The 22,107-nt window shown below is 37.0% G+C and overlaps 1 protein-coding gene across 1 annotated transcript in view; it reads right to left on the reverse strand.

Annotated features, from left to right (window-relative positions):
• The window catches only part of LOC307157223 (NACHT, LRR and PYD domains-containing protein 3-like), a 108,650-nt gene that overhangs the window by 13,407 nt on the left and 73,136 nt on the right, over nt 1-22,107 (reverse strand). The window contains exons 13-14 of the mRNA XM_079869066.1: nt 5,227-5,400; nt 4,819-4,992 (exon numbers count right to left, since the gene is read on the reverse strand). Of these exons, the coding sequence (XP_079725192.1) occupies nt 4,819-4,992; nt 5,227-5,400 (348 nt within the window). The remainder of the gene's footprint in view (nt 1-4,818; nt 4,993-5,226; nt 5,401-22,107) is intronic.

Raw genomic sequence — 22,107 nt, forward strand, 5'->3', positions numbered from 1 at the left:
AGCCAAAGTGTTTTGAAAGTAGTTCTGCTTACCGCGCGCGGACTCTACACTTTCTCATCTCTGTCCTGATCCTCCTCACTATCCTCCTCATCAGCCACTGGAGCTGATGAAGGTCCTGCTGCTGCAGAAAACATTTATATTTTGACACATTTTACAGCGTCTGCTTGAAGGGCCTGTATCTATTTTTCAGGCTATTTCTGCACATTCCTTGCGTTTCTTCTCCATCTCTCAGACTATTTTGACAGATACACACTTGACACTGCACGCTCACTCAAAGCCCAAAGGGGGAGGTGTTTAAAGATGTGATTGGGCCAGCCCAGTGTCAATCAAGAAAACAACCAATGGGCCGCTGATCTACGCGTTTCATGGGCCGGTCTGTCAGTGGAAAAAAAACTAACGCTTACTTTTTTTGACCAATGCTTTACACCGGCCGGCACTAACCCAGCGCCGTCAATTAAACAAAACAAAACGAATGGGCCGCCAATGTACGAGTTTTATGGGCCGTTGAAAAAAAAAAAGTATGAGATATATCGGCCCAAAAAGCACGTCGGCCCACCGGGCATTTGCCTGATATGCCAGATTACCAGTCCAGCCCTGACAGAAACTGATATAATTATTGACCCATGATCAAACTGTCTGTCTTAATCAAATATTTAAAGCTTGATATCACCTTTTTAATTTTGTGTTATTAACCTGTTAACCTTTGCCAGTGCGCCGGCACACTGAAGCGTTTTTTTTTTTTTTTTTTTTTTAATAGTTCAAAGTTACTATCAGATTTAATGTTATTACCTTGACAAACTATACATCATTAAAAAGATATAAGACTCAAGTTTCAGTATTTGATCACTATTGTATTCTGAGAAACTTATAGTGACAGTTATGTCTTAATTTGTGTCAGGAGTTATGAAATGAAAAAATGAGTCGATACCTTTAATATGAATTATGAGCGTCAGCCGCTTTCATTCAGAAAAAACTCCTGTGCTGTCGTCATGACAACTCTTGACAAAACAACGTCCCTCAGGGCTTTAGCTCAAAAATGTGCAGATTTGGAGAAATATTGATAGATTCTCATAGATTTACATCAGATTTCTATAGAGAGGAATAATATTTACTGAATTTATACCCAAATGCGTCGATGTAATCATTATGAGCGCTGGATACTCTGATGTACTGTGTTTTCAATCCATACCAGCAGCCTGAGGACGCTATATGCACATTTAAGCTGCGCCCGAAATCAAATACTTCCCTACTATATAGTATGCGACAAACAGTACGTGAGCAGAGTAGTATGTCCGAAATCATAGAATTCGAAAAACAGTAGGCGAGAAGTACCCGGATGACCTACTACTTCCAGCGAGATTCTGAAGTGCGCATATGATGGACACTTTACTATCCCATGATGCCACGGGAGAGGAGTTGTCGTCGTTATATTCGAAAATGGCAGAAAATGGAGACGCGGCTGTTTTCAAGTGTAAATACTTTACAAAACACTTGTTGTTTCTTTTGTGGTTAAATTGTATTTGTTTAACATCATATAAGTAAACAATTGACTTGTTAAAAGTTTAAATAATGTAAATCGAGGGTACAATTTTGTGAATTGGCTGCAAAATTGACAATTTTATCAGTATTATTACCGAACAGAACGAGCTAATGCCTGTCAGCTAGTTAACACTGTTTTATTTAAACAACGACGTTGTTTCTCAGTTAAATGATAGTTACAAAACTTTTATTTTTTATTTTACAGTGATTTTATTTCTCCTTTACCAGTGTTGATATGTAATATGTGTTGGCTACGTAGCAAGCTACTGTTATCAAGTGTACCTCAACTTGTCCATGTAACATTAATATTAATATAATAATATAGATTGACCATGGTTCATCACTAATGTTAAATTCTGTGCTGATTTTGCAGGGGCTGATGAACACACCTGTGTTCTTGTAGAGTGGAGAGTGGCTAATGAAAGAGAGGAAAGAAAAGAAAGAGCGACGAGAGCATGAGGAGAGACGAGAACAGGAGGCCAGAGAGAGGAAAGATTCCTTCAGCTTTTAGAAATAATTGCTAAAAAAAAATAATAATAATAAAGAAAACAAATGTTACACACTCTCTTTCCATTTATTTGTTAGTAAGTTCATTTTGTCATGCTGTTTTAGCAAGTTTTATTACAAAACACTTAATTCCCAGGGATTTACAGTAGTTAGATTGTCAGTTGTAAAGTGTTTAATATGTGGAACTGAGTAATTCATATTTTTAAAGGGTGTTGTGTGTGCACTTATTTTGTGGCAGATTCCAGATGGTTTTTGAAACAAGCAAATTGCAGGTATATCTGAAAAATATGAGTGCCGCACTATAGAGAAATACCCACACACTCCAGACACCTTTAAAATGTATTTGCTTTATTTTCGTATATTATTTAACTTTTAAATGGATACAGAATACAAAGCTTAAAACAAAATCACAAAACTTTGGCACAAAGTAGTATAATAGAGCTTAAAGCTCCACCAAAAGCAAAAGTTTTAAAACGTCGTCTTGAGGGAAGAAAATGAACGTCAGCAGCTTCAGTAAGGGAACCTTCACAGGTTTCTAAAAGATCTAAAGGGACTTTCTTACTAACAATTAATTCAAAATCTGTTTCTTTAAAAGCATGTGTACAAGATAGTAATTTTTGGATTTCCACTTGAATTTTTCCTACCCAAATTTAAAGTAAATAATTTGTAAAAAATTAAGCTCAAATATGTGATATGTAGCTAGAACACCAGCACCTCGATGTGCTTTTTTCCACCCATGGTCGCAATCAGTGACTGGATGGACTACAGTGAAAGTCGGAGGTCGGGGCGGAGGTCAGCTCCATCTTTAAAATATAGATGAAGAATTGGCGCAGTAGGTTGTAGGGCTCACAATCTGTAAATGTGTTTATAGTTTTGTTTTCTGTGTTGGCTTATTTATAAATATAATATGTATGTATGTATGTATGTATTATATGTATATGATCCATTTCTTATGTGTGTGTGTGTGTATATATATATATATATATATATAGGGGTGACCCCAAATAGTCGAAGATTTGATGCTTCGATTGGAGGAGCCTGATTCGACTACCGATCTCATGGTCGAATCTTCGCAGAGGTGTTATGAGACGAGGATCATGCCAGTTTGGCTATATGAGGGCGCTCAATGTCTGATTTTAGAACTACCGATTTTCTGTCAATACGTTAATATTCAGCCTATTATGATAATGCTGTATATAAAAATGTGCAAAGAAATAAGCTTTTAATAAATATTTTTTAACGTGCGTGAATAAATCCAAACACCCCGTGACAGATTTAAGTTTCACTTTCAATCCGTGACCGACAGAGGAGCGTCTTGGCGGCAAGGATTTAAATCTTTAACAATGTCTGGGATAAGAAAATATAAAGTGTGGATATATATACACACACCCTTTTTTTGAATATGTTGGTAAGTTGACCTTCCCAGACAATCCTGAGTAAACTTAGTGTCCCACGTTTTTTGCTGCAAATGACTGGGCAGTAGTTCTTGGACCGTCACTCACAGCTATTAGTTAATGTGTTTTTATTTTGTTTTTTTTCCTTCATTGTTACTATGTTGTTTGTCGTTTATTTTTGTTGATTCTTGGTGTTTATGTTTTTGTTTTCTTTTTATATTTTTTTTCTTTGTATGTGAAGGGGAACTTTGTTTGTTCTTATTTCATGTTCAAAATTTAATAAAGAGATTGATCGAAAAAAAAAGTATATACTGTATATATATAAACCAAAATACAGCGAATAGTCTTCTTGGCGCGCCTACTTTTGAAAGTCAACATTTAGATTATGTGAACTAAGTTAAATGCATTGTAAAGGCCTAGGTCACTCTGGAATAAATCACAACGTGTTTCATGATAAAAACGTGACTTTAGTTTACAGTCCGGAAAACACAGTAGGTTATAGTAAATTATTTCACGGATCCCCTGGCACTTGAGGACTGAAAGCCTCATAAGAAAGCCCTGTCGAGGCTCTTCCCCGGTGCGGGTCGTGTCGAGCCATTAGTCTGGGTGTTTGATGAGGAAAAGATGAAATGTAGTAGTTGCAATAAACGCGTTCAGAATCCGCACAACTGCAGCAGCGGAGGACTTTTATTCTGCTGAGCGGAGCTGAGGAAGAACTGATGACGGGACAGTTTGATCTTCGGCTGACAAATCAGAGGAAAGGAGCGTTTCATTCCCGCCTATACGTGTAGAAATCAGATATTCAAGCTGTTTATAAATGTTTCTACCTGAGAACGAAAAGTGAAAAATCAAGCTGAATACTTGTTTTTAGTTTTTCTGAAAAAATAAAAAGACGAAAAAGGAAGTGTTTTCTCGTTTTTCTACTTTCAATATTAAATCAAAAGACGAATGAACACACGACACGGTCCGTGTATCATCTGATCATTTCATTTCCTGTTTGGAATGGAATAACGAGAAATGAAAAGACGGATCGTTTATTCTGTGTTTCGTTTAGTTTAATAAACGGAAAATGAGATTTCGGCACGATTTCTAATTTTTCGTTTGTGGTTTACAAATCGGTTTATGGCTTTGATATTTCGTTTGCACATGTGGGCGGCGCTGAAACGCCCCTTTCATCTGATTGGTCAAACCGCTTCGTCTTCAGTACAGCCAGAATAAGAGTCCGTACGGCACACTCACATCCCACTTTAACCCCCTGTGAGCAATAGGGGAAACCCAGAAAGTGCACTGCTATAAACAATGAAACATAAGCCCTGCTGTCTTCAAATAAATAAACTTCAGTCACACTGTAATTGCTGTACAGTATAATGATACTAACTGTAGTTTCTCCAGCTTGAGTTGTGGGTTCATCAGTAGATCACTGAGGTTTTTCACTCCAGAGTCTCCTAGTGTATTCCCGATCAGGTCCAGCTCTCTCAGGTGTGACGGGTTTGATCTCAGAGCTGAAGTCACATCAGAACAACCTTCATCTGTCATATCACAGCAGCTTAACCTACATTAGCAGAGAGAGAGAAGAAAATAAGACAGAAGAAAAGAAAACTCTTTATTCTGTAAAGTCACATCATCTTCATAAGCAAATAAAACAGAGAGAGGAAGAGAGATCTTCATCTTTATTTCACCAGATCACAAAATACTCAGTTTGCACAAATACAGTGTTAAAGTGTTTTAGTTTAAACTGTTGAAGTGATTTTAAGCATTTTGATTCTTGTATGTGAATGTGACTGACCTCAATCTCTCCAGTTTACAGTGTGAATCCTTCAGTACGGCACATAAGCGCTTCACTCCTGAGTCTCCTAGTTTATTCACGCTCAGGTCCAGCTCTCTCAGGTGTGACGGGTTTGATTTCAGAGCTGAAGTCAGGATGAGACTCTGTTTCTCTGTAATACTGCATCTATTCAGACTGAAGACAGAAAGAGAAAATGACTCAGATCTATGATGATCAACTAACGTGTTCATCTTCATCCAGCAGACTTTTGCTGACAAATAAACAGGGATATCAAGGTAAAGGTAACATGGAGAAAGACTACACATTGTTCATTTAAATAATACTACCAACACTGTAACAATACAAAGGTTGAAAGCGTTGATCTATTTATGTTAGTTTACACATTCATTTCATTTAATCTTTAAGGTTCTTTCATGTCAATGTCACCCTTGGTTTGCTCACTGGGTCAAATGTGTTTATGTCGGTTGTTTTCAGACACATTGTCTACTTGCTAAAACTTTACAGTAAGGTTTCATTTGTTAACATTAACTACATTAGTTAACATGAACCCATGATGGACAATACTATACAGCATTTAATAACCTTAAGTTTCAACATTTACTAATACATTTTTAAATACAAAAGTTTTCTGTTAACATTAGTAAATCCCCTGTGAACTAACATGAACAAAGAATAACTGTATAAACTAACATGATCAGATTAAGGAATAAAAGTATTTCCTTAAGCAGAAGACAATCAAACAAGTTTTGTAAAAGGCAGTTCATCTGCTTTAGTGCTGCACCGTGAGGCAGTGTCGGTGTATTTTATGGATGGCTCAGCTAAACAGGCCAATAAGAGACTATTAGCTACTATTATTCCTTTTAATTATACTCATGTCTAATTAAAATGTCTACAAATGTATAAAACTGATCAGAGATCAGGTAAAACCCACAGACACTTGTTCAATCTCAGTGAATCTGCATGATTCATGGGTTCACAGAGATCATCGCCCCCCAGTGGTGAACCATTGACATTTTTAAACGTTTTGAAACAATTATGACGTAACGAAGCCTCGTTTACTGAAATCATGTGACTTTGGCAGTTTGATACACACTCCGAACCACTGATCCAATAAATTATGCCATTGACATTGTGTCTTTGCAGTGCATGTGTATTCGCAGATTATTGTTATGATGCCAATTTGTGGCTTAATTTAAATTGAGCAGCAATACTGCTGTGGTAAAAGGGATGTCAAGCATTTATTTATTATTTATTTTAATGTTACTGAGGAATGAATTAAAGCATAAAGCATACAGTAGGCTACACTCCATAAATGTTCCTAAAGAGTGTTGAAAATTGAGAAGCCATAGCTTATGGATCCAGTGAATTACCCACAGCATTTATTCAGAGGAATGTTCAACAAACATATTTATTAGCTAACAGGTATGAAAGCAACAATAACAAAAAAAAAGAAGAAAAGAATAGGCAAATGTGCATGCAGGACAGCTGTATTTGCCAACAGTGGAAGATCTGACCACACAGTCCCACCTTCAACATTCTGAACATTCAATCTAAGGAAGGGAGAACAAACTCCCTTATAGACTTAAGTTACATGTTTATGAAGAACAGTTACTTGTTTTGTAATGTATATGTATACATGTTTCTTACCCATTGGCCAGTTTGGCCTTAATACCTATGCTGCTCTCCATCTAATGTAGTTATATTAGTAAATAAATGTCACAGTTGTATTATCTTTTTAAGAACAATTTAACACACCATCACCCTTCATTGTGAAATTTTCACATCTCCTCTTTATATAATCACGCTCCTTTCTTGAGCAGCGGTCGGGATATTGGTTATCCTGCAAAGTTTTTGATTTGTCTAACTTTAATTGCATCCATTTGCTGTGGCAGTATATGGCCTAACACTAATGACACTTCATTTATAGACCTTTTAATCTGTTCCTAACGGTTAGCAGACAACAATAATGAAAGCACATGATGTGATGATTCATAACAAGTAAAGAGAATATGTTAATGAGATTCATGGTACCAGTCAAATGAAGAGAACTGGCATAATTTAAATTTATATTACATAAAAAGATTGTGTCATATTTCTTTTGTTAAAGAGGTCAGCAAAAAAGTAAACAATAAAGCATTTCCTCTTGTTTTAGAGAGGGTCATGCTATTCGTGTGAGGTGACAAATGATTAAGAGGTTAGTGATGTAGGCCTATGAGTATATTAGCCATAGAGAATATCAGTATATATTTGTAATAATTCATTATCACTATATCATATGTTTTGCTTATTTCAGTAATACAATTTGTGGTTGCCTCTCAGTGTTTTTCACAGGACTTTAATCACTAAAGACAAAGTGTTCTACATGTCCAATACAAGACATTAGATACACAACATTCAAGTTCATGCTCCTACTGAGCATAATGTACATGTACACATTTGGCAGACGCTTCTATCCAAAGCGACTTACATTGCATTTCAAGCTACACATTTACATTCTTATTAGTTCTTGCTTTCCCTGGGAATCAAACCCATGACCTTGGTGTTGTAAGCGCCAACGCTCTACTGTTTGAGCTACAGGAAAGCTCGACACAATGTACATTCAATATTACTATATTTGCTATATAGAATTGTAAGGAGAAGAGTCAAAATTAGTTTTTATTTTTTATTTTATAAATCTGTCTCAGGGCTTTAGCTCAAAAATGTGCAGATTTGGAGAAATATTGATAGATTCTCATAGGTTTACATCAGATTTCTATAGACAGGAATAATATTTACTGAATAATAATATTTACTGAATTTATACCCAAATGCGTCGATGTAATCATTATGAGCGCTGGATACTCTGATGTACTGTGTTTTCAATCCATACCAGCAGCCTGAGGACGCCCTATGCACATTTAAGCTGCGCCCGAAATCAAATACTTCCCTACTATATAGTATGCGACAAACAGTACGTGAGCAGAGTAGTATGTCCGAAATCATAGAATTCGAAAAACAGTGGGCGAGAAGTACCCGGATGACCTACTACTTCCGGCGAGATTCTGAAGTGCGCATATGATGGACACTTTACTATCCCATGATCAGGGCCTGAAGTTAAAGTCCAACTGAAATCAAAATTGACCCTATTTAATTTGTTAGCGCATATTACTAGTCTTGTGGTGAAAAATTAATCCGTGCAAGTTAATACACAGAAAAAAATGGTTTGCCGTCGTAATCTTTAATCAAAGTCTGAAAAGTTACTTCCGGACTGGAATGGAGTTCCTTCTCTGACGACGTAGGTTTGACTGCATGGTTTGGGAAACGCTTAACCACTCCCCTCAAACCGTTAGTCTGCTATGAGCGAGAGATGGAGAGGAGGAGCGCTAGAGTAAAACCCTGCCCTCTGTTCAATATGCCTTTTCACTGGGAAATACCTCACAACACTGGAGAAAAGTCGTTTGCAACTTCCGGTTCACGGGGACTTTTAACTTTTTTGACCACCCGCCACAGTGACTTTTTACCAGACAGTTTTTTTTTTTTTTTTGGCCTCATAAAAGGTGAAAAAAAAGGAATTGCACAAACATTTGTTCTTTAACTTGTAAGAATACACATTTAAGTGTTGTCAAGTTATTAACGAGATCCATACAAGTAATAATAACTCTTAGAATACAGATATAGACCTAGTGCAGCTCGTATTAAAAACAATGGCTGGGCAGCTGTTAGTTACAGCGTTCAGGAACCGTTAAGTAGAACTAAATTAACATTGTTATTACCATATACATAGGTTAAATTGGGCCGGAGCGCAGCTCCGCCTCCTCGGGTCCACAACACACCATGCCGGAGCTCAGCTCCGTCTCCTTCAGCACCAAATATTGTTATTCCACTTGAATTATTTTTCATCTCCTGGTAAATACATGGCATATGAGACTGAATAATTAGCAAGACTACACAGAGACACCCAGGCTACATGGAATTATCAGACGTCATAATGCGCGTTCTCTGGTTCAGCACCCGCCCACCAGCGACGTTACCATGGAAACCCGCGAACGGCTAGCAAAATCAATCTTTTAAATTCAACCGCCCGATGGGCTCATTGTGCCGTCTAATTCTTTATCGAGCATACGTGAGTATTTGGTTTACTTTACCTCAGATAAATAAGATACGTAATTATTCATTTCAAACGCAACCTACAACTTCATTTTCTAATGTGACTAATGTAGCCTCGCTCGCACTGTTTTTTATTTGATTTGTCTGCTAAGGCCCATAGCTGCCAACTTTCACGCTCTCACGTGACGCCACACATCAATTTTCTCACGCACAGTAACATTGCAAAGCAAAGAGGACACGGAGACCGACAGACAAGACAGAGCAGGATACTTATGTTATAAAAAATAATCTCATCTCTCAGATTCTGTCAATTTTATTTCAAAATTCAAGCAATAAATACCGTTTTGGTGCTTGTAAATGTGACGTGACAGATCCCTATAACTGTTAGCGTCACGTGAACGGATGATCTCTAGCTAATGAACAATGTTAAATACAGTTGTTGGTGTTATAATTAAAAAAAACGCATTATATGTCTGGGCTGATTAGGTGAGTTTTTGTTGTTGTTTTTTTGTCTTGAGAAAAATGAATGCCTATCTTGTGTAGCCTACCTAATATTTATCCAAATGAGTCAATATTGAATCAAATCACAAGCACTGAACAGAATTGAAATCATAAAATTTGTGTCAAGCAATAAAAAAAGTAGTTTATCAGAAATTGTACCATGTAAACAATATAAATTGTTTTTACTAAACCTAATACAATTCTGCTTAGTTACTAAAATGTTCAGATTTTTTTTCACCATACTAACACCAATTTGATATTTAAAAATAAAATATTTAAAAAGTATATAATTATCTAACATCTGACTAATATAACAAACTGCCAAAGAAATTGGCCCTGATTCTCTTAAATCAACATCATTTTCTTGTTTAAAAAGATGTTTACACTGTTAGACCTTACCAGGTTTTTTACAGTAAAAGAGTAAAAGGGGGGCGAGTTCAACTTCAGACTAGAGTAACGACGAGACGAGATGAATCCTCCAGTTTCTTGCAGCGCTCCGGTCTGCAACGCTCTGAAAGCTGCCACAGTTCACACCAATTCAACAAGACGGTGCGGTGCATCATCTTGATAGCACAACGACTCTTTGTACTTCAGTCCAACTTCCGACTTTTCGGCTATTTTTTGTAGCTTTATATATATCATTTGTTGCGTCTAAATATGAATGAGGATATGGTTATTGATAAATCGAATTGTTATTGTTGTTCTTATTATCATTTAGGGGGGCTTAGGAACATTTTGGAGTAGCTTCAGCCCCCCTAAAATAGGCCAAACGACGTCCCTGCTGTAATCTACAGTATGTTACTGTAAAAATCCACTAAATTAAAACTCAAGTTAACTAATTTCACTTGCAGAAACCGACTGCCTTTAATTGACCAACTGTCATTTAAATGTATTACTAAAATTTATAATGCATAAATAATGTGAGCAAAGTATTACTGTGAACTTCTTTCATTTGAAACCACTAAAAAACTATTGAACATAAAAAGATTTCCACTGGACCAGCAACTACACAGACTGTTAAATAAAGCAACATGCAGAGTATCATCAATGTTTGTAGATCTTCTCCTGGACTGAAGCACAGGCTCTACTCTTCAGCACAACGGTGACCCAAAAAATACATTTTACAGTAAACTACTGGCAACAGTGTTGCCAGTATAAACCTGTTTTATAACTTACAGTTTATTACTGTTAAAATACATTTCGTGGGTGTGACTTTTTATCTTACACTGTTAACCCTTTCAACCCCACAGGAAAATCCACACTACAAAGAGTAAAAAGTAACATTGACGCAGTGTTGCAGTGAGATAATTAAGTGAATATGTTGAATAATAAGTGAATAAGTGAAATAAGTGATTGTTGAGCATTAGTGATGAACACCTGCTGTTAACAAGCAGGATCACTGAAGGAAAGAGGATCACACAAACAGAAAATAGAGAAACAGAAGAACTACAACTGACTTCCAGCCATTACACATTATTACACTTATTATTAACAGTATGACTTTATTTCTGTCATACATCTACAAAAAAAAATTAATATGTATAATTGAAAATGTTTGGTTTGTAGTTATACCATGATGGAGATCAGTGTTTGCTTTAGTTGGGATGCTGACCCTTGACTTTTTAACATTAGTTTTTCACTGGCTGCTTGAACTGTGTTTTTGTAAGTCACATTTGTGCACACACACGGTTTGTGAATGATTGCGGTTATATTGATTATGATGAAAAAAAAAAAAAATCATCATATAGCCTGTTCATTCACTAAATGTCTCAGTTTTTAATCCTCTATCTTAAGTGTTATATTACCACCACTGTGAAACTACAGTAAGAAGTTACGATGATATTTTTTTGAACACATATAATGCACAGCCTAAAAAAGAAACAGAGCTACAATGTCTTGTAGAAACACAGAGATATCAAAAATCTGCATATGTCTCTCATCAGTGGTGGCAATAATTTATTTTTATTTATTCATTCATGCAGGAGTGCATGCTGGGAGTTTTATACTATCCTGGAACCCAGCATGCATTGCGACATGAAAGTTTTTACTGTCACCATTGTTGAGATTCATATGCTGATTGTTGATGTCTGTTTGTGTCTAAGACAAGCAGGAGATATTTTAAAGCACTATTAAAATATTATTTCAATATACTTCAGAATAACTAATTACAGAAACATTGTATTTTACGTTATAGATTAACAAATATGATTAATATGAAATAGAAATAAGTCCACAGCTTTTACACTGGTTAAGATCAGAGAATCAGACATGTCCAGGATGATTATGTAATCAACACAACAGTCATAAACACCTGATCATCTTTCTCTTGATTATTTCTTGGCATAACAAATGTGTTTTATAAACTCATAGTTAAAGCAGTCAGAGAAAAATTTATATAATAAAGTCAATGGTTCAAGAGCCCAACTAAAACAAATACTGATCTCCATCATGGTGATAATAACTTTATTATTTTCAATAAAACATCAACAACTAAATATCTGTTAATTCTCAACAATAACTTTTGTATGAAAGAAATCATGTTAAACTGGTTAGTAAACTGGTTTCACACTCGGTGGCTGGAAGTCAGTTGCAGTTCTCGTGTTTCTCTTTTGTCTGTTCTTGTTTCTCTGTCCTTCAGTGATTCTGCTTATCAGGTGTTCATCAGTGTCTCAATTCACTCACTTCTTTTCATTCACTGTCAAGGGGACTATATTAGTGAACTAATGTAGGGAACAGTGAATGAGGGTATAGGGTGTGATTGGGAAAACAGCCTCTGAGTGTCGATTTTGAGCACTGTTAATTCACAGTATATTCCTGTAGGCTATTTTTATTTTCTGCGGTATATTACTGTTTTAATGGAAAATGGTATGATATTGTCAGAATTTGGCCTTATTTTACAGCAAGGGTTAACAGTGTATTTGCCAACCAATATTTTCAAACATGTTCAATTTCATACGTTTTCCGAGGGTGAAATCCGTTGCCTGCTTGTTAACATTAAAGGTAAAAAATAATAAAAAACTGTAAAGTATTTATCTTTGTTTGAATAACTACTCAACCTTACACATTAATACTGGAAAAATAGCCCCTTTGGTGTAAAACACATTAAGTCATTTTATGGCGCGATTTTTAATGATGACCACCGTAAATAAGGGCTCCCCCCTCCCTACAAAAGCCAATTTAACCACTGACCATATATATCATATAAAGGCTAGATGTCTTAAGGCGGAGTCACTTCCGGCATCACCGGCGGCCATCTAACCACAGTGGAGCAGTGAATTAAGGTGAGTGAGCAGCACGCACACAAATCCTCTTATCTCGCTGAAATCTTGACGGATTTACAAACGGTTTGGTTTCTTACTAACGCTATTAACGTGGCTATAATTCCGAATGCTTGAACATTTATGTTATAATTATTCATATGTATGCAGTGTCATAGCTACATCTCTGAGCAAGTTATGGTTATTTAAAAGTACATGCACCATGTTACGAGTGAGCGAGCACACTGTGGTAAGATGGCCGCCGTGTGCGGACGTCGACCTCCATTGGCCAGCAGCGCGCACAAGACATCTAGCCTTTATATGATATCTATGGTTATTACTGGTAAAGTTACCGGGTAGGCTACCGGACATTTTCTCACCGGTTCCCAACTCCCAACATCTGTGCAACTGTCATTGTACTGTAGCCTATGTCAGCATTGCATTATCTCATCTCATCTCACCAACAGTTTAATACTTAACCATAGACTGTAAAAAATATGGACAAAGCGTCTGTGACGTCACCCATAGACTTTCTGAAGAACGGTTTTGAAGCCGTTTATGGGGGGTATGGGCGGCGCCATCTTGGAAAATCTTGGGAAATCCTAACCCCGCCCACCTTCTGCCGCAGCGCGCGTCACTCAGCTCGCTCTGCTACTCCGGTTATCTCTGTGTATATTTTAGGCAACGAAATATGTTATAAAACACCATACTAACTCTTTTCGTTTTCATTTAAAGAAATCTTAAACATTATAGCCACACAAATGTGGTTCAGGCAACGCGTATTGATTATATTCACTGCACATAACGTTTGCCTATTTAAAAAAAACTAAATATAAAACACAAACCTGCCTCTTTTCGTTTTAAATATAATATAAAAATATTAAACATTTTAATATGGTCCAGGCAATATGTGCATTTGTACTAAACAACAGATGTTGCAGTAAACAACATTACAGATCATATTCGTTGTATTAAAATTTAAAATGACAAAACCCAACCCAGTCTCTTTTTGTTAAATTTCAGTTTTATCAATATTAGCTATTATAAAAGTATAAGTAAAAGGTAAAGTTACAAGAAGCTATACAAATAAAGCAAACAATTCAGTCAAACATATACAAAGTCCAGGGCTTAAAGTATTCCGGCACCATGCCGGATCTCCGGCGTGCGGCCGTGAAAGAAAAAAAAATTGGGAACTTGCATGCGGTTTAATATTTTCGAGTCAATTGATTTCACCTACCAATCATATGAGAGGATCGCTGCTCTAACTAACGTTACAAGCCTATCAGAAGCAGAGCAGGGCGGGTCCTGGCAACACAGTGTGATTGAGATCTATACGTTAGCGTCGTCGGTGAAAGCATGGAGCGCAAGTTCATAAAGCCCGGGGATGATGTCTTACCCACGGGTATAATTTCCTATGCGGACGGGGGAGCATGTCCCCCCACTTTCAAATTCGTTTGTTGTGATTTTTAACCGCACGCCGTCATTGCCACAGAGGAGCAGGACCGAGCCTGTAAAATAGTTCACTGAAAGTTCTAATGCGCAGGTATAGCGGTTGCGACCATAGACTATAAAAAAATAGATTGCGACACAGTTAGTGATGAAACGCGAGAAACAACAACAGGCTAATGTCATTATGGATGAAAAGAAAGAAAGGAGATGTTAGTTGGTTGATTCAGGAAATTAGCTCAGGTCAGGATAATGGGTAACTTCAGACTGTTGGATAAATATTAAATGTAGAACATTCTGTGTAGCTTACTTCAAACCGCATTATTTTCTGTCAGCTCAGCAATGTATGAAAAGTGCTGTCAACGTCAACGCATGCGATTCATTTTTGTCCAGCTTTAACGTTTTAAAATATTTAACGCAGCATCCATCCGTTCTTTCTTTCTGACACCATTTAGCTAGGGTTATGATCACGCTCTTATTCACGCAAATGCTTTAAAACCATTCCTGCGCGACAAGACAAAAGAGAACGCGCTTTCAGTGAATGTCCTGACACACGTGTACGACGCACAGAAAGATGCGCGCCAGTATCGAGTTCTCTTTCGCGCTTGAACGAACAATAACACACACATTTATGTCAGAATGTCCTCTTTGTCGAGTATCATCACAAGAACAGTCTTAAATGAGTTAAATAAAATCTTAAATGGTAGAGAGAATTAGATGTGAGATCCTGTCAACAGCGGCAGATCTTAAAGTGACAGGAGCCATTAATTCTGTCTGTCAGTAAAGTTGACCTAAAGAACAGAGAGAACAGAGAAAATTACTCACTGCTCATGACTAAAGAACGCTTGTAGCTTTGATAAGGATTAATCTATATTTAATTTAGAATTTATGCAGTGCAGACTGTTTTATAACCTTATTCAATTTCTGTATGGTGCAGATAAATATGACATGTATTATGGGTTTAATGACGATTGTCTTAAGTTCACTTAAATTAAAAGTTTTAATTTGTTTGAAGCCTAACGTTTAAAATTTTGAGGGGAAATCATTTTCATCGAGATACCAGTAGCTATAATATTAGTGATACTGGCTGTCATTCATAAAAAGATGAAATTAAGATACAGCTGTAATACTTGAAAATAAATGGTGCGTCTAGTCCAGGGGTGGGCAAACTACGGCCCGCGGGCCACATACGGCCCGTTAGGCTGTTTAATCCGGCCCGTCGAGTATTTAAAAAATTGTCTTAAAATCGCATTAATTTTGCCTTTTTCTTGCAATACTTTGCGTTATATATAAATTGCGTTGCATATATTTGACAATCGGAATATCAGATGTTTCATGCCATAGCTAACAAATGTAAAAAAGGAAAAATGACATAAAAGCAGATCATCATTCATTCAGCGCTGTTGTGGCTGCGGTGTGTCACGTAACAAGCTAGACGCGTCACCATGGAAACCAAACAGACAGCGACTTAAGCGCATAGACTTGGTGCACGTTAATGTTTTTTCCTTTTTTTGAAAACTCACAGAGAAAAAAATGTTTGGTAACCGCTTGCACACGTTTAGTTTTTCCTTTGATTTTTCTGCTATTTAGTTTTGCTACTCTGGATTTGTGGATGTATCCTCCTGACTGATTCCGTTTACAAAACCTTTATCGCCCGGCTTTCGACTACGCTCCCCTGACGTCTGCCATGTACAGAACCCGGTTTTGTTCATTAAATGTTCTGATCTGCATTTGCTTTTTATGTTTTATTTTATTATACTTAAAATAAATTTGTATATTCGTTTATTTCGGTTTTTTTTCTCCAAATTTTCGTTTTTTAAAAATTAACCTCAAAACATAACATGCTAAATGGGGGATATCTAGCATAAAAAAAAATGTATTGTCAGAATGTCGTCTCTCAGTTGTTGAATTTCGCGCAGACGTTTCCACAACGTAAATGTGTTTGCCCAGCCCGATCTCATGAAAGTGCGAATACCACGAATTGTATTTGTAGTTCTTATGAAACGCAGTTTTCGCGTGCATATGATACGCACTTAAAGGGATAGTTCGCCCAAAAATGAAAATTCGGTCATCATTTACTCCCCCTCAAGTTGTTTCAAACCTGTATGAATTTCTTTTTTCTGCTGAACACAAAAGAAGATATTTTGAAAAATCTCGGGTAAACCAAACAGTTGATGGACTCCATTGACTTCCATAGTATTTTTTTTTTTTTTTCCTACTATGGAAGTCAATGGGGTCCATCAACTGTTTGGTTAACGACATTTTTCAAAATATCTTCTTTTGTGTTCAGCAGAAAAAAGAAATTCATACAGGTTTGAAACAACTTGAGGGTGAGTAAATGATGACAGAATTTTCATTTTTGGGCGAACTATCCCTTTAATGGCGTGTAATAGGCACGCACTCCGCACCCCTAATCCTAACCAAGGGGTTTACAGTGCGCAGCATATGCACGCAAAAAAAAAATATTTTTGGCGTATAAATGGCACGAGAAATAAAATTCGTGGTATAGATACGCACTTTAATGAGATCGTGTTTCATAATCTGCTACTGGGCCGGCCCTCTGTCAAATTTTAAAACCCAGTGTGGCCCTTGAGCCAAAAAGTTTGCCCACCCCTGGTCTAGTCTGTCTACACCCCCCGCCCCCCCCCCCCAAAAAAGTTCAGGCTCAGGAATTTTTTTCACTTTAACCCCTGAAAGTCAGCGCTCGATCTAGTCTAACCATACAACGGTACAGTTAAATAGCTTATAAAGTTGAAATGAAACTTCCCCTCAGCCAAAACGATTGGCCAGGGAACAAATGATAGATTTACGAGACCAAAGATCGCCCGTTAGATACACACAAGACGAATTATATCTCATGTTTAACCACTACAGAGACGCCAGAGTCCGCGGCAAACGCCAGAACGACTAGCCGAGGAAAGGCTGCTCCAGGCGGGGTACATGAGCGCCGAGCGCCCGGTGATCACCTGCATCTCACAACTGGATACAATTTTCATAAATCTTTATAAATAAACCACAGATTTGAGCTTTAAACAACTACATTCTCACCTGAAAAACTCTTAAAACTACATTTCATGATACAGAAACAACAGTAGTATTATATTTCAACTGTATTAAAAAATGGAGCTTCTTATGTTGTCATTCTCCTTGGCTCGTTATCAGCTGTCAATCAAGCTGTCAATCAAAGTTAACCACGCCCTTATTTGTCATACATTTTATATCTAAATACGATCTAAACTAACGAGTTAGAAAAAAATTCACAGCCCTCATGGTTGTCAGGCACTCAGAACCTATCGAAAAATACAATAAAAGTCCATGGGACCAACCTGTAAAAACATGAATTTATGCTGTGAAAACGGACATTTTAACATGGGGGCTATGGACATTTGCTCCCTTCTGGGACCTCCCTCTAGCGGATTTTCGATGTATTGCAGTTTTTAGCACTTCCGGGTAGGCTTCATTTTTCAGATTAGAATGTTGCCGCTTGTACTTAAACTCACACATTCAAACGTAGTCAGAGAAGGGTAGTCTCATCTTTCTCTCCGACCACATATACGTTCCGAAACACTCAAACTGCGCTGCTTTCACAGATGCTTTCTTTACTACTCCAGTAATGTGCCGCCACATTTTTTAGCTAAAACCCAAAGAAATGGCTGACTTCGTTTAAATGTCAAAGAACAACAGTTGCACAAAACAAAACAAAAAAAACCCCCGCAAAGACCCGGCCCCTTTAGTTACTGTTGCTATGTCCGACAAGCTACACCGCGCTCACGCCAAACCATGATCTCACGCAATGAAAAACATCGCGCAGCAGAGACACTGACAACACGCTGACAGACAAGACAGTCCAGGTTACTTTTGATATTAAACAAAGTCTCAACGTTAAAATTTGGTCATTTTTAAAGAAATTTAGACTACCGTAACCGTTTTGTGGCTCTGTAATGTGTCTTGACAGATCGCTGTGGTGCCTCAGTTAAAGCTGCTCGTGAACCGATCATCTCTTCCTTCTAGTTAATTTATAGCATCAAATAAACATGAATGAACATAAGAAGTAATGTAGTTTTAACTGCGGAAAGATGTCAGTAGGCTTACTCAGTACACTCTGTTTTTTCAAGTTCAAATCCTCCAACGTTGAACTCTCCTGACTGCTTTGTCGGACAAAAAAAGGCGGTTCGGGGGATTATGATTGGCCAGATCGCCTGTCAATCAAACTCCCCGCGAAGGGTCGATTCTCATTGGCTGCCTGCCAATGTGGCAGGTAGATTGACAGTGTTACCCGCCAATTGCAGAATTCACCCGCATTTGGCGTGTGGTCGGGTGTTAATTTCAGGCCCTGCCCATGATGCCACGGGAGAGGAGTTGTCATCGTTATATTCGAAAATGGCAGAAAATGGAGACGCGGCTGTTTTCAAGTGTAAATACTTTACAAAACACTTCTTGTTTCTTTGTGGTTAAATTGTATTTGTTTAACATCATATAAGTAAACGATTGACTTGTTAAAAGTTTAAATAATGTAAATCGAGGGTACAATTGTGTGAATTGGCTGCAAAATTGACAATTTTATCAGTATTATTACCGAACAGAACGAGCTAATGCCTGTCAGCTAGTTAACACTGTTTTATTTAAACAACGACGTTGTTTCTCAGTTAAATGATAGTTACAAAACTTTTATTTTTTATTTTACAGCGATTTTATTTCTCCTTTACCAGTGTTGATATGTAATATGTGTTGGCTACGTAGCAAGCTACTGTTATCAAGTGTACCTCAACTTGTCCATGTAACATTAATATTAATATAATAATATAGATTGACCATGGTTCATCACTAATGTTAAATTCTGTGTTGATTTTGCAGGGGCTGATGAACACACCTGTGTTCTTGTAGAGTGGAGAGTGGCTAATGAAAGAGAGGAAAGAAAAGAAAGAGCGACGAGAGCATGAGGAGAGACGAGAACAGGAGGCCAGAGAGAGGAAAGATTCCTTCAGCTTTTAGAAATAATTGCTAAAAAAAATTATAATAATAAAGAAAATAAATGTTACACACTTTCTTTCCATTTATTTGTTAGTAAGTTCATTTTGTCATGCTGTTTTAGCAAGTTTTATTACAAAACACTTAATTCCCAGGGATTTACAGTAGTTAGATTGTCAGTTGTAAAGTGTTTAATATGTGGAACTGAGTAATTAATATTTTTAAAGGGTGTTGTGTGTGCACTTATTTTGTGGCAGATTCCAGATGGTTTTTGAAACAAGCAAATTGCAGGTATATCTGAAAAATATGAGTGCCGCACTATAGAGAAATACCCACACACTCCAGACACCTTTAAAATGTATTTGCTTTATTTTCGTATATTATTTAACTTTTAAATGGATACAGAATACAAAGCTTAAAACAAAATCACAAAACTTTGGCACAAAGTAGTATAATAGAGCTTAAAGCACCACCAAAAGCAAAAGTTTTAAAACGTCGTCTTGAGGGAAGAAAATGAACGTCAGCAGCTTCAGTAAGGGAACCTTCACAGGTTTCTAAAAGATCTAAAGGGACTTTCTTACTAACAATTAATTCAAAATCTGTTTCTTTAAAAGCATGTGTACAAGATAGTAATTTTTGGATTTCCACTTGAATTTTTCCTACCCAAATTTAAAGTAAATAATTTGTAAAAAATTAAGCTCAAATATGTGATATGTAGCTAGAACACCAGCACCTCGATGTGCTTTTTTTCCACCCATGGTCACAATCAGTGACTGGATGGACTACCGTGAAAGTCGGAGGTCGGGGCGGAGGTCAGCTCCATCTTTAAAATATAGATGAAGAATTGGCGCAGTAGGTTGTAGGGCTCACAATCTGTAAACGTGTTTATAGTTGTTTTGTTTTCTGTGTTGGCTTATTTATAAATATAATATGTATGTATGTATTATATGTATTTATACCATGGTCTGGGTGAATACTCGATTCTGATTGGCTGCAGGGTGTCCGTTAAAAAGTGATAATGGACACCTAGGAAAGGCGTCCCGTCAATTTGCCTGATGACAGTTCTAAATGATTGCTTGGCAACGCCTGTATACGGGAGATATTAAATAGTGCGCTCGACTTAATAAATAAAAACCCTCACGATTTTTACTCTAAAACACATTAAAGTATTATTAATTGATTAAATATTTCTTTCTTTCGTAAGTAACCATGGTATAAGCGGGTTAATGCCCTTCGAGGTGTCCATTATCAGGTTTTAATGGACTTCGGCGGAGGCAACCATCCTCCGCTGCGCGTTGGACGGTTCACGCCTCGCCGTCGTCCATTAAAACCTGATAATGGACACCTCGTCAGGCATTAACCCTTACTTGATCGCCGCTATCAGATGAAGATGCGCTGCTTACGTCCTCCTCCATATTTACATGTGCGTAGTGATATTGGCTTGATTTCGGCTCTGACCTACTTACATTTTCGATGCTGATTGGTTGAAAATCTAGCTCAACCGTTTTAGACGTCTCAATACGCAGTCAATATAGTGCGCCAATAAATTACAATTTCTCATTAACTGCAGGATAATGCGTGGAGAACTTTTTGCTTGGATACCTTTTATTAACGTTGAACATATTGAGCAAAAGAAAAATTAGTGCCCCACTTGGTGGAACGAAACTGAACGATACAGCTCACGTACAGCGGCCTATTATGAAAGGTCTTAAATTTTCGATGGCAATTTGACTTACACATATCTAAATGTTTTCTAAATTAGAACCATCTAATTAGCGTACTTTTTTTATTTATTATTCTTTCTTTGTGGATTTGCTTGTTCACGTGACATTTCGCGTCATTCGCGGCAGCATTACGTCCGTCTCCTACACGCGCGAAACAGGAGAGAAGGAGAAGCGAGTTGGTAAATGTCAGTTCAGTTCTAAGTTCAGTCTTTATGTGCGTAGTGGTGTGCGATCTGCGATGTGTATTGTCTATTATGATATTGTAATCATTGTTTTAACGATGTACGAGGCACTGTGAGCTGACATCGCTTTTGTCTCTCGTGCTTTCACTGCGTGATGTGTGCAGTTATAGGTAGGCTATGTTCCCAAATTAGTTTTTGTCTCATATTTATATCATATTATGTTGTTATCATAGACCTACAATATCACATCACAGGGTATCTGCACAATTTTTAAAGTTAAATTTAAGGCTTTTTAAGACTTTTTAAGACCTGAAGAAATCAAAATTAATACCGTACATTAGGTGTGCGCAATATTGACAAAAATATGTCTCGATATTTTCAAAGTTTTGTTGATAATAATTAGATGATATTTTACTGATTGTGTTTTTGTACTGGTATCCCGGCTGGTTTAGGCCTGTTGTTGACAGCAGACCCAGGAAGATATTCATAATTTTTATATTCTATAGAGGTCAGTTCACAGTAGTGACAGAAATTAACATTTTTATTAAGGGGCAATATTTTCCACCTTAAATTGATTTCCAGGGGCATTTTCACCTATATATGGACATTGTTTCTAAACGTATTTAGAGGTATGCATCACCTTTTATGTCAAATTCTAACATTCAAATTATATTAGAATAACACAGTACCAATGTCAAAATAAATCATTAAATTAAA

This window comes from Squalius cephalus (assembly GCF_949319135.1).
Source record: "Squalius cephalus genome assembly, chromosome: 4".
Lineage (NCBI taxonomy): Eukaryota > Metazoa > Chordata > Actinopteri > Cypriniformes > Leuciscidae > Squalius > Squalius cephalus.